The sequence below is a fragment of the Dothidotthia symphoricarpi genome (genome assembly GCF_010015815.1).
Source record: "Dothidotthia symphoricarpi CBS 119687 unplaced genomic scaffold P153scaffold_19, whole genome shotgun sequence".
Taxonomy (NCBI): Eukaryota; Fungi; Ascomycota; class Dothideomycetes; order Pleosporales; family Dothidotthiaceae; genus Dothidotthia; species Dothidotthia symphoricarpi.
Genome location: NW_022985026.1, coordinates 959,049 through 972,743, shown reverse-complemented (window position 1 = coordinate 972,743; position 13,695 = coordinate 959,049). Strand labels below are relative to the sequence as shown.

At 33.5% G+C, this 13,695-nt stretch overlaps 4 protein-coding genes across 4 annotated transcripts; 1 reads left to right on the top strand and 3 right to left on the bottom strand.

Moving 5' to 3' along the window:
• Positions 1 to 8,647: 8,647 nt before the first annotated feature.
• Positions 8,648 to 9,677, bottom strand: P153DRAFT_369941 (ankyrin). Its single transcript, XM_033668899.1, has one exon. It carries the CDS (start codon positions 9,534 to 9,536, stop codon positions 8,661 to 8,663), a length of 876 nt encoding a protein of 291 aa, XP_033520347.1. The 5' UTR covers positions 9,537 to 9,677; the 3' UTR covers positions 8,648 to 8,660.
• A 1,000-nt stretch (positions 9,678 to 10,677) lies between these two features.
• Positions 10,678 to 11,227, top strand: P153DRAFT_298809 (uncharacterized protein; the record flags this gene model as incomplete). Its single annotated transcript, XM_033664234.1, has 2 exons — positions 10,678 to 10,918; positions 10,983 to 11,227. Coding segments are annotated over 2 exons (486 nt in total), but the record flags the coding sequence as incomplete, so codon positions are not given.
• Positions 11,228 to 11,807: 580 nt separating this feature from the next.
• Positions 11,808 to 12,331, bottom strand: P153DRAFT_400072 (uncharacterized protein; the record flags this gene model as incomplete). Its single annotated transcript, XM_033671782.1, has 2 exons — positions 12,202 to 12,331; positions 11,808 to 12,112 (listed from the first exon to the last, which is right to left on the bottom strand). Exons 1-2 carry the CDS (start codon positions 12,263 to 12,265, stop codon positions 11,808 to 11,810), a joined length of 369 nt encoding a protein of 122 aa, XP_033520345.1. The 5' UTR covers positions 12,266 to 12,331.
• A 760-nt stretch (positions 12,332 to 13,091) lies between these two features.
• Positions 13,092 to 13,676, bottom strand: P153DRAFT_299363 (uncharacterized protein; the record flags this gene model as incomplete). Its single annotated transcript, XM_033664272.1, has 2 exons — positions 13,092 to 13,455; positions 13,519 to 13,676. 2 exons carry the CDS (start codon positions 13,674 to 13,676, stop codon positions 13,092 to 13,094), a joined length of 522 nt encoding a protein of 173 aa, XP_033520344.1.
• Between the last annotated feature and the right edge of the window lie 19 nt (positions 13,677 to 13,695).

Below are 13,695 nucleotides of genomic sequence, written 5' to 3'. Positions count from 1 at the left end.
TCTTAGAATAATTAAAGAGCTCCTTATTAGTAAAGTAAGCTATATAGTTTCTAGTTTAGAAGGTATATATCTAGGGTAGTTCCTTATTAAATAGCTAGCTATACTCTTATACTCTTAAGTACTATATAGACTCTATATATTCTAAACTTTACTACTAGCAGGCGCTCTTAAATCTAGAGGTAGAGAGGTAATTAGATAAAGAGGATCCTATAGGTAGTTAGCAGATTTCTTAGAGTTCCTATAATAACGTATATACTAGAGCTATATTAGCGCTTATAGATAGGTAGTAGAGCTAGACTTAAAGTAGTAAAGAAATAGCTATATAGTAGTAAAGAGAACTATAGGTTAGAGGTTTATAAGGTTAGTATTCTTAGGTACTATTATTTACTATAGGGCTGTAGTATATATAGCTGCCTAGATATAGGTCTTAATAGAGTAGGTTCCTATTATACTCCTATAGGAAGACTTACTTTATTACGCTCTATATAGAAGTAGTTATAGTAAATATTATACTTTTCTTTATTAGTCTTATAGAATTATTATATATTATTACTATTAAAGTATAGGTCTAGTATCTTATACTAACAGTCCTTAGTAGTCTTATCTAGCTAGATAAAGAGTATAATAATTTCCTTTACTTAATCTATAGCCTTATTAAAAAAGAGGTAGCGTATTCTAGTAGGTAGTAAGATATACACTATATATAGTAGGCTATTCTACCTACCTTAACTAGACTATTAGATTTAGCCTTTTATATACTCTAGGAGCCTATACTGTAGTATATACTAGATGTTAGGGCTATATACGCTAACTGTGTAAGTACTTATTATAACTATAATACCTACTAGGACGTAGGTAAAGGTAGCCTAGGTTTCTACTTACTTCTCTATACTCTTTTTACTATAGTAGTAGTAGTAGCCTAGGTATTTACTTAACTCTTTAGTAGTTATAGTATAGTTAACGTAGATAAGAATCTTTTTATATTACTTTACTAGTCCCTTTATATAGTAGGCTAAATCTTATACTATAAAGATAATAGTATTCTTAAGGTTAACTACCTTATACTATATATTAGTATAGACTATAGAACTGTAGAATAATATAGTGTTATCTAGTATTCCTAGGTTATGTAGGGCCTTATGTTTAAGCTCTATAGGTATAGTTACTAATAGGAGTGTAATTAGTATATAGTATTATATAATATCTTATAGGTTAAGAAGATATAGGTAATAGAGACTATCTAGGAGAAGTATGTAGTAATACTTATCTATAACTATATATTTAAGGGCTCTAAGGCTGCAGAGTTGCTATATAAGTAATATAAAGAATAAATTACTAATATTCTCTAGCGTAGTAAGAATTATAGACGCTATATTATTAGAAATTCCTTAACTCTATACAGTAGCCCTAATATAGAGCTCCTTATATTATACTAGGATATTAGTATAAAGAGTAACTAGTAGGATAATAATAATAGTCTAACTGTACCCTAAGAAGTATACTAGGAGTAGAAATATTAGACTCTTCTCCTCTAACGTACTAGTAATCTAGATAATAAAGGATTCTCTCTCTAAGACTACTTAGATATACTTTTCCTAGTTACTATAAAACTTAGTAGAGAGGCTAATATTTTTCTAGAGTAGGTATTAGAAATTAATATTTTTATACTTTTCTTATTACTACTTCTATAAGGAGCTAGTAGTATTTATTTCTCTAGCCTTTATATTAGGATAGGTATTAAAGAGTAGGTATCTATACTACTAGAATAAGATCTTAAAGTAGACCTCTAGCGTATTATATTTTCTATTAAGTATATAAGATACGTTAACTATATAGATAGAATAGGCTATTTCTAGGAAATAGCCTACCTATATTATATAAGCTTTGTTAATAGCTTTATCTAATATATTATCTACCTCTTAGCTAGTTAGTTCTAGATATTAACTCTCTTTACTTTCTAATTTTCTGCTAAAGGCTATAATAATATATTATAATATACTTAGGGTAATTTCTTAGCTTATAAAATGTACTATTGCCTTTTAGATTATTTTGCTAAGGAGTAGTAAGGTAGTATACTACCTACTAAGGACGTTTAACTAAAGGAGTAAACTATTAGCCTAGTAGAAGTAATAGCTATAAAGCTCTTTAGGACTACTATACTATAGGTAGACGTAGAATAGTTAGATAAGCTATAGGTACTAGAATAATAGACTACCTACTTCTTAGAGTAGGAAGTAATAGATAACCTTTAGAGATTTATCTTAGTTATAGCTCTTATAGTACCTAGAGATAATAGTAATAAGCCTATTATAGAGGAAGATATTATAGATACTATTATTAGATATATTCTTATATTATACGCTAAGTAGTTCTATTCTATAGGCTAGTTATCTAAACACTAGGTAGATAAGTATAAGTAGATACTCTAATACTTCTTAAACTATATTATAGTACCTTTTCTTCTAAGTCTTATTATTAAGGTCTTTAATAATAATATCTTTAAACGTATTAACTCTAATAGCTAAAAAGAGCTATCTCTATATAAAGTTCTCTCTATAAATAAGAAGAGCTACGTTAGAAATAAGTAGGTTATTACTCTTAGGTCTATACTTAATAAGGCATTTAAATAGTATTATTAAGAGTAAGGCCCTTTATTCTATAAAGTATAGTCTATATATTAGTACAGACGTTAGCTTATACTTCTTCTATATAGTATTAATATACTTATCTAGGGTTATAGTTATATTATAATAGGTAACTATATCTCTATTCTAATTTATAAAGGTATCTAATATATTACTATACTAGAACTTACTAATAAACTATGCCGTAGAAATAATCTATTATATAGGAGTAGAGTATACTATAGAGAGGTTGTTTATTACCTATATACTAAACTAGTCTATAATAGTATAGTTATAGTACTTATTATCTAGCTCTCTTTTTGTGCTGTATACTTATTTAGTAAAGAGTTACTCTGCTTCTACTTAAGACGTACTAGAGAGGTTAGCTAGATCTAAACTATTTAATTCTATATCTAATTAGACACTCCTTAACTAGACCCTAAGGTAAGCCTTAGTCTAAGAGATAATATTATCTTAAAGCTTCTATATACCTGTAAACCTTATAAACTTCTTTAGTATAGATAGGTCTATTATATAGTAATATACCTTACAGAACTAGTTACCTTTAGGACTAACTGCTAGGAAGGCTAATAGTGTAATAAGGTAGAGCTTAAAATTATCTAACCTAGACGTTTATTCTAGTAGAGCTAGCTAGAATCTATAGCAAAGTTATTCTATAGTAGAAAGGACGTAGTAATTATAGAGATATTTAACTACTAGATATTTATCTATATTATTAATATAGGCTATAAGTAAATCCTAGGCCTTTACTTAGTAGTTAATAAGAGAAAAGGTAGGTAGGTGTTTAAAGCCTATATTAAGTATATAAAGGAAAAATATAAAGATCTTCTATAGATAGAGAGAGTATTAGAGGTTATAGTTCTAGTATAGCTTAAGTAGGTAGAGTAGTATATCTCTTTTATATTCTTATATTACCTAGATTCTAGTAAAGTATGTTATTTTAATTATAGTATTTTACTATATTTAAACTATACTCTTAATACTAGTATAAAGATAGTATACTTTTAGTTCTTAGGTTAGATATAGAGTAGCTATATATTCTAGCGTTTAACTCTATTATATTTCTTATATAGTATACTAAAACTTAGTACGTTCTAGCTATAGATTTATCTAGATAGCTAGAGTTTCTAGGATAATAGTGTATTTAGTTACTTAATATAACTTAGTAAGGTATACTGCGCTTTAAAACTATACTTTAAGTTACTCTAGTATAGAGTTTAGCTCTAAGTCTATATTAGTTATTTCTAGTAAGCCTAGTACTACTATCTAGGTTTTATCTTGCTTATTACTAGAGGATAGACTTATACTATTACTGCGTAGTAGCTCTACTATATTATTTTCTGCCTAGGATACTAGGTATACTTTAAAGTATAAGGTAGTATTACTACTTTTTAGAACTAAAGTAAAGAAATACTAGCTTATAATAGTAGTATAAGGTTTTTAGGTACTATCTACGTTTACGCTGTATAAACTATAGATATATATCTTTATATTTCTTTCTACACTATCCTCTCTAAGGATAAGGAGGTAGCTAGTATATTAAATAGAGTTTCTATAGACTCTAAGTTCTAGAATAGCCTTAATAGATATTAGTAGAAGCTTAAACTCTATATATATTTTCTTTAAGGTTTATAGAATATATACTAGTAGGCTTATAACAGCTTCTTATATATCCTTTTATTCCTTAGGAGTTGTCTGTACTTAATAGAGGTTAGTAAAGTAGGCTAAGACTTTATCTAGTAACACTATATATTAGTAAAAGATATAGATAATAATTCTATATTAGATATCTACCTTAATTAAAGGACAGATATAAATATTTAATATATTTTTATAAAGATATATAGTACTAATAAATTAAGAGATGCTAGCTATTTAAATATATATTATATATAACCTTTTCTACTACTATTATAGTAGTGCAGCTACTATATTACTGCTTATAAAACTCTTATCTTAGTATTTCCTCCTACTAGCTGTATATAAATATATCTACTATAAAAGTAAAAGTAATTATTATGTATATTAATATTATAGATATAGTATAATAGTTTTATTATTATATACTTAGAATAAAGCTATCTTATTTCCTTCTACTATATTAAATAAAATACTGCAGAGTTTATACTAAATAAAAAATAAACTTTATATCTATATAACCTAATATAATATACTTAGCTTTAAGATATATATTAGTATTACACTATAAGCTTAGAACCTAGGGTAAAATAGTAGTCTAGGAATTATAAGGGTGTATATCTTTATTATAATAACTCTGTTATTAAAATATCTACGTCTATCCTTAGAGTAGCTATAGAGAAATATTCTTTAGATATTATAGGTTAAGAAGAAAGAGTTAATCTTATTAACTATATATCTAAGTATTTAGAGGGCAAGTCTGCTAGGTACTAAGTAGTACTAAAAGAAGATAAAGGTTCCTAGATATTTATTATATAATATCTACTAGACGCATTAGAGTAGATCTGCTAGTAAATTAATTAATATTAACTAGTTAAGGTAGTTATTACTATATATAATACCCTAAATAGTATTACTACTAAAAGCAGAGAAGAGGCTATAGACTAAAGGAATACTAATAATAATAGTGTATATAGTACTAAGTAGGCTAAGAAGAGCTGTAATACTAATTTACGTAAGAGAACTAAGAAGTTAATAGAATAATTAAATACTACTTTTATACAGATAGTAGTTAGCAGCTAAGAGGTTACTATAGCTAACAAAGATATTACCTTATTAAGTAATAAATAGATTTAATACTAGAATTTCTTTAAGAGATTTATTAGTGCTAGTGTAACTATAGTTACTAGTATAATTACTAAAGCTATTACAGTTAGTATAGTTAAATTAATTAAGGACTAGGTTATAGTTCTTTCTATATAGTAGTTATAGTTTAATAAGAGTTAGCTGTTATTTATTAAGGGTAATAGCTAGGGATTCTCTATTCTATTTACTACTAGATCTAAATTAGAGAATAAGCTAGACTATATAATTAAATAGTAAAATATCTAAATAGCTCTAACCTAGACCTTATTAAATTTAAATAACAGTAGTAGACTCTTAATACTAGATATAGCTAATTTTAGGAACTTATTCTTTACTACATAGTCTAATAAAGTAGTTACCCTAGTTAGTAAAATATAGTATTAATAGATTATATTCTCTCTCTATATAGAATATAAGAAACTTAAAAAGTTAATATAAAGTAAAGCTAAGTGCTCTAAGAGAAGTTAAGGTTTTATAATATTAGCTAAGAAGTAATTATTCTTAGCTATCTATAAAGAGTAACTTACTAACCTAATATCTAGGTAGCCTATAACTACTATATTAAAATAAGATTTTCCTAAGGAATAGATATTATACGGCAGGTACCTTAAATATAGAAAGAAATAGAATATACTACATAACTAGTTTAGCATAGGAATCTTTGCGTTATTACTCTAAGTAATAATTTTAAATACCTACCTTAAGCGTTCTATTATATAGATAAGACTAGCCTAGTAGATAAAGCTGTTAGCTAAGTATAATAAGGAGGCTATAGGTCTTACCTATACTATTACTCTAATATATATCTCTTATATAAATAGACAAGCTCCTCTAGAATAAATATAGTAGGAAGATACTAATAATAAAGAGCTAGTAAATATTTATATAGCTAACTTATTTAGGGATAATTCTAGTTAAATAGAGAAGGTTTATAAGGTCTAAGATACTAAAGATAATAAGTTTAGATTAGGTATTAAGTAGTAAATAGTAGTATAGTAATAGTTCTTATTATATACTTCTAGTTTCTAACTACTACGTAGTTTTATTATTAAGGTAGTCTACTTCTTTAGGGCTGTTCTAGATCTATCTAACTATTCTAAAAGTTATTAGATACTCTACAGTTATCTAGGTTAGTATAGAGGGTATATATTAGGTCTAGTTAATTTTTACGTCTAGTTAATTTTTAAGTCTGTATATTAAGTTTAGTTAATTTTTGTGTCTAGTTAATTTTTAAGTCTATATATTAGGTCTACGTAATTTTTAAGTCTAGTTAATTTTCGCGTCTAGTTAATTTTTAAGTTAGTATATTACGTATAGGTAGTTTTTGCATCTAGATATTACGTCTACCTAATTTTTAGGTTTAGATTTTAGGTACTAACTTAGCGTATACGTACCTATTTTTACGTACTTTTGGGTTAATAATTAATAACCTAATATTTCTAGTACTAGAATAATACTTATATAGTTTAGATTTTATCTAGGTTTTATTTCTATATATTTAGTGTAGGTATCTTTTATTCTTATAGAAAAATACTCTAGTTACTCTAAAAAAGATTTAATATTTTGTGCTTACTAATCTAGAGTTTTAATCTTCTAGATTTGTAGAGCTATATTTCTTTAGTATTCTAGGACTTTAGTTTATATTAATAGCTATTTATTTAGTCTATTTATTAATATATTTAATATTGTGGATAATAACTCTTTTTAGAATAGCGCGGTGGACAAAAACTCCTATAGGCTAGATATTAGTAAGCACAAAAGCTAGTCTTATTTTAGTATAGATTATAGAAAATAAAAAAGATAGAGCTAGATTTATTAATTACTATACTAAATTATAGTATTTTTACTATTTTAACTAAGTTAAACCTCTATTATATAACTTTAAACGTTTTACCTATATACTATTAGTAAGAGGTTATTAGGTATCTTAAAAATTAGAAAGGTATAAATAAGAATTATAAAAATAAGAAATAAGTAAGTAGTAAAAACTATCTTAACTACTATAAAAAAAAGAAGTAAAGATTTCTAAAAGGTCTTTATAGTAGAAAAGATTATAAAAAAGGTTATTATTACTATTATATATATATTCTTTATTAGTAAGCTTTTTACCTTATTTATTCTTTTTCTTTTTATTTAAACCTAGTAGTACTTACTACTTTTAATCTTTTTCTTTTAATTATTTCTTAGCTATCTTATTACTAAAGAGTACTTAAGTATAACTATAGGTTATATACTAATTATATAAGCTTTATAGTAGTAAGATAATCTTTAAAAGTTATTTAAGTATAACTAGTATACTAGCTATTATATTAATAGCTTCTTTAAAGGTAACTTTTTAGTTTTTTAGGTCTAGTATAATTTCTAGTTATAAGGTTACTAAGTTTTCTAGAGGTATACTAATACTTTATTAAGTTCTTAAAGTACTAATTCTTAGGTACTAAATATAATCTAGTGTTATACCTATCTTATATTAGTTTTTTAATTATTAACTTAGGCTTACTAAAACTCTATTATTATTACTAAAAATAATTATTCTTTAAATAAATATATTATAAGAATAATTAAGTATTATACCTAAATAGCTAAAAACAGAAAGCTTCTTTAGTCTTTATATAGGTTACTATATATAGAGAAGAGGTCTTTAACGCCTCTTTAGGTATATATAGCTTAATACTAAATATAATAAGTATATTATTAGTTAATTCGTTATTAAGCTTTTATTAGACACTTAATTACTATATACTAATTCTCGATTATATAACCTATATTATATAATCTTACTCTAATACTTCTTTAGATATACTTTTTATATTACTCTACTATAATAGTATTTATATATTACTTTTTTAATAGTTTCTTATAGAATAAGTTAAAGTACTAATTAGGTTGTATTATAAAATTATAAGTTTTAGAACTATATAGTTTTATATACTTTAATAACTAATATTATAGTTAAGTAAGTAAATTATCTTTAAAAGTATACTCTTATAATTATTTTAGTACTAACCTTATATATAACTTTAATACTTATAATTTTAAAACGTATAGAATTATTAATTAATAAATTAGTTATATTTACTATATTATATAATAAAGTATCTATAACTCTTTACTTATCTTGTATTTACTAAAAGGTATTTTAGAAATACCTATAATACTAAAAGACTTATAAGAATAAAATAGAAAACTTATATTTAAGATAAGCTTATATATATATTCTTTCTCTATACCTTACTTTTCCTTACTTATTAGTACTTCTATAACTTTCTGTCTTCCTTTCTGTCTTGCTATTCTAAGAGCTGTACATTGCCTTCCTTGATTACCTGATACAGCGTCTATCTTTGCCCCGGCATCAAGAAGCATTTCAACAACCTCTTCATGCCCAGCCCTGGCCGCAAGCCACAATGCCGCCCCTCCTTGATATCGACTCCCCTCAGCGTTGACATCCGCCCCAGTCGCGAGCAGCACTTGCACTATATCTATGTCTCCAGAGATTGCAGCGCCTTGAAGTGCTGTGATGCCTCTATACCGGGAAGGCGGCAGATTTACATTTGCTCCTACCTTCAACAAGAATCCCACAACATCTCTATGCCCATTCTCGGCCGCCGCTTGTAAAGGAGTGCGACCGCAATGTTGAGCCACTGGACCGTCGACCTCTGCACCTGCGTTTACGAGTTTTTCAACAACACTAACATCTCCGAACTCTGATGCGGCTTGAAGAGGAGTACGGCCCATATACCTATGCGGCGGCAGGTTCACATCAGCGCCAGCGTTGAGCAACTGGTCTACGACTACGCCATGTCCGGCCCACGCCGCGAGAGCAAGTGCCGCGCGACCCCCGTTGTTGCCGCCTGGTGCATCGATATCGGCACCCGCTTTCAAGAGAAGATCTGCGATCTGGAGATGGCCTTGAAGAGCAGCTGCCTGCAAAGACGTCTTCCCGTACCACCCTCTGGGTTCCTCGTTGGGATGAGCGCCTAGCATCAGAAGTCTTGAGACAGCGGCAGAGTCGCCTTGCCACGCAGCAAGTTGGAGAGGTGACAGGGCGTCATCAGCAGTGGACTCGTTTTCTTCGTCCTCGTCGAAATGGATACCTGGGACTGTCATCCTAGAAGTCTCAAGGATATAGTGCTTGAGCTTTCACAATTGTATAAAAGATTCCGGTTTATGTAGTCTAATGACAACAACCAAGCTGTATCGGCAGTAAATTTGGTCTTATTCGAACATAATACGAGATGTGGATACAACACACGACAGTCATGATAAGACGCTTCTAATAGCCGCTTATCTCTATGTGTAATATCAGCGAATCGGTTATAGGAACGCGTTACGCCTCGATGTGGGGGGAACTAGCTGCAAGTAGTCGACAATCTCTCGTAAGCTTACTACTGTATGCCGTGCTTACACCGCCGATCGAAATACCTGCGATGCAACTCTGCGAGCGCAAAAAGCACTAACAAATAACAAGTTATAACTTCCAAGACCTGTACAGCACGTATATTTACGCGAGAGACTAGCACCAACAATTTGACTAGGCCCTGTTTCGTAGGCGAAACCCTTCGGGCAACCCGGAGCGAATGTTGACGCTGACCCCAATGTACAAGTGGGGTATGTTGAGATACTGCAGTTGTCGTAATCTATTTACATGTCACCCTGATGCATAAAGTAGTCAGGGTCTTTCTGGTTCCCCGACTCTCACAAAACATTTTATTATCGAGCTCTCCGGAACCTTCACCTGCTGTCTCATTAATTGTTTCCCAAGATTCAACACATCGGAAAAACCATCTCATTGAGAGTGCTTCAACATGGTATTCGAGAAGCAAGTCGATCTAGACGAAGACGTTGAGTCTACCATGGCCTCCTCCGAGAGCGAAAGCATGGGCTTCATGGGAGGTATCAAGGATATGAGGGAACCTGGCAGACGATGGAAGCTGAATCTCAGCCTTCTACGCGTACTCTTGGAGCTATGTTTGATTTCAGTCCTTTTAGGTCTAATTGCATCAGGCTCGATTCACCTTTCACACGGAGCCACTGAGTACCGGAAGTTTGGTCCTGAATTGCCTCGAAAGGAGGTGGTTTTGGGCAACGCAGCGGGTTTTGGACCGCCGATAGAATATAACAACCAGGCGATGCTATCAAACAGAACGGAGATGGCAAGGATACATAGAAACTGGCAGCAGCTTTTTCCCAGTGAGCTTGAACGGACACAGCTACATAAACATGGACTGGGCTAAATTCTGTTCCAGAGGGCAGAGGGTACGTTTCCGTTAGCCAAAATGACGACTTCGAAGTCCTGCATGGCCCATTCGAGATGTGGGATGTTCTGGTCGAAGGCGATCACTACGAAGGACACATCATGGCCGTATACCACCAACTCCATTGTCTTTCCATACTCACTACGTCTCTTCCAACCTCGATGGAACAGTGGGAAAAGATGGATCCCAAGATCAGAGAGCATCGCTCGCACTGTGTCGAGTATCTGCGTCAGAGTAAGTGATTCTCGATATTTACGCTTATGACCAGCGGGGAAAACTAATCACCTCACCGCAATAGGTATTCTATGTAACGCCGACACGACCTTGGAAGGCGAGACAGGCTCATGGACCAAAAGCACCGGCTGGGGCCAGACGCACAGTTGTGTGGACTTTGATGCATTGACTGAATGGGCAAATGAAAGGGCTATTTGGGACCTGAGTGATCAGCTGTTGCCACAGAACTTTGACTTTATGAAAGCAGACGTGGAGGGAAAGCCAAGGAACCAGGTGGACGAGACAAAGTTGATTGAAAGAGAGTTTTGAACGTTGTTTATTTAGTTGTTCGCGTTTCTCTACCTATCGTCTGGGGTCTTGACATAGGCCGTTGTTGTATAGCGGGACAATATTAAAGTAATTTTTCGGCTCAAGAAATCAACGATATCGTTCGATGCCTTTTGTACTCGACAGTCTGTGAATATACCGGGTGAAAACGTTCGCAACGAGGTTACAAGGCTTTGACGGCCACTTTCGAGTCAAATAGGTGGGTTTATTCAGACTTTTGTAAATGCTGCTTTGTCTACGTTCAAACGACATATCTAGGTATCGTATTTCAGGTTGCATTTTGGATGGTACGTAAGAGTATTCGCGAATATGTTGGATTCGTGACTGCTTTGATTCAATGGTGCAAAAAAACTCTGCACGAGCTTTATATTCCGCTATCTGCAACCACGTCGGTCTAAGAACCAATTTCAACTGTACTAAAAAGTGTTTCAAAAGATGCTGATACCAACTCTTTTCTAGGAGTCAACCCGCTCTCCAGGTTCTGTGAACCCTAACACCTATACAGGCGCAGATTAGCATACAGACGTTCTTGAACATCTCTAAGGAATTCGGAGTTTACCCTTTAAGACTCGTATCCCTCGCCAGCCTCTTCGATGATCGGACCAACAGCGACAGCACGCTTACTTTCGTAGCCCTCGCCAGCTTCTTCGATGATGGGACCGACAGCGACCGCACGCTTGCTCTCGTAGCCCTCGCCAGCTTCTTCGATGATAGGGCCGACAGCAACAGCGCGGCCTTCGACAGGAAGAGCCCATGACTGCATAGCCATGCAGCTAAAAACGATGATGGCGATATTCTTCATATTGAAGTTATGGCTAAGCGACAATGATAATGATGACAATGATCGGTGGAACTTGAGAAAATGTGCTGGAAATTGAAGCAAGTGGTGGTGATCGTGCCTTTAAGGAAGAAAGTATGTTGAACGGTTCCACTCCTCGGTGGGGGGGAGAGTGTACCATAAGCGGCATACAACTTGGATGTTAGCCTCCAGTATCCGTCAGATTGACGTGGATCCATCATCGTAAATTGCGTGTCCTTTCTACCTTAGTGCAAGGTCAGACTCGATGCTTCTACATGGGTTTTGGGCCATCACGAGAAATGGTCGTGCGGCCGTGCGGTCGTGCGATCGAAGTTACGCACAGACGTTGGGTTAGCAACGGAGTCTCTGCCGTTATGGGTAATTCCGCATCCAAATACTAGGTTTGCGGCAGGGTTGAAAGTCTAGCGGGACGCCTAATCAGCGCTACACGCATATAGGACGAGAGGAAGTTTCTCTCACGGGCAGGTTGAACAGGGCGTATGTGGCTAAATGCAGTCAGCTTATGAGCAACACTAAAATATCGATAGATCATCCCAACTCATCCACATCATTCAAACGATAGTTTGAACCTGTACATTGAAACATGTCTGTATGTAGCCTGTGAGAACCGCCGACGAGCGGGGCCCCCTTAGTAGATACTACGCTGCACTCCTGACGGAAACCTGACCATGCAGTGTTATCACATCACGGCTTGTTGCGCGGTTACGCTGGAGCTCGAGCTCAAGCCCCATCCCGTGAGTGCTTTTTGTAGCCGAGTTCGTCACTTCTCGTCCAGGCTGCAAAGGAGGAGGTTTCGTAATCATTGCCTGATGATATTCAACATGCGATCCAGGACTTGTTCGCTGCTGACATATTATTGCAGTATCTCAGAATGGTATACAGACGTGCATTGTTGGATTCTAGGTGGCGAGGAACAAAACTAGGTACGTTACTATACTGAGTAATGACAATAGCCTCCTAAACAGCCAATATCCACTATTCTCTCACACTACAATACTTTTGACAGCTTCCGCTCATTGCTATCCCTCAAAGAAACGGCTTGATGCAGTACGAAACATCCGACGGAGACTGCGTAGTAGTGTTCTTGCCGTATTTGATCTCCGTCGGCCATTGCATGATAAGCTTGGTGCAATGAACAGTATGTCCGTAGCTAAAGACGTCGTCGTCAATCTGGCGATGCTCGATGATCGCCATGTGCAGTCTACGGAACTGGTATAGGCAATGGATAATATGGAAGTCGTAGAGTGGGTACAGCTTGTCGTAATCACCTGCAAGAGCCGTCTCAACAGACACGAGGTCGGTGTGTTCTGGATCTCTGTACCAGTCGAAATCGACCTCTTTCAAGAAATGCACCAGAACGTCCTCATGAAAGCATGCGTCTGGGTACCACCTTTAGAACGTCAGTGAGTCAGGTTTGGCCTGTCTTAGAGTGTTTATCATTGTGTTCACTTACCGAGATGCCATGAGATCGTAACGACAACCATTGGCTTTCGCTTCATGGCGATTGCTGCCGCAGATAGGATCGTTTGCAACAGGCTGCTGCACAATGCCATAGTACTCATTGATGTCTTTGGCCTCCTTGTATAGTGCGCGCTCGCGAGCCCTCTCCATACCTCTCGAAACTGCATTT

Excerpts from the sequence above, each read along its gene's own strand:
- P153DRAFT_369941 (XM_033668899.1), bottom strand. The coding sequence starts at position 9,536 with ATGACAGTCCCAGGTATCCATTTCGACGAGGACGAAGAAAACGAGTCC.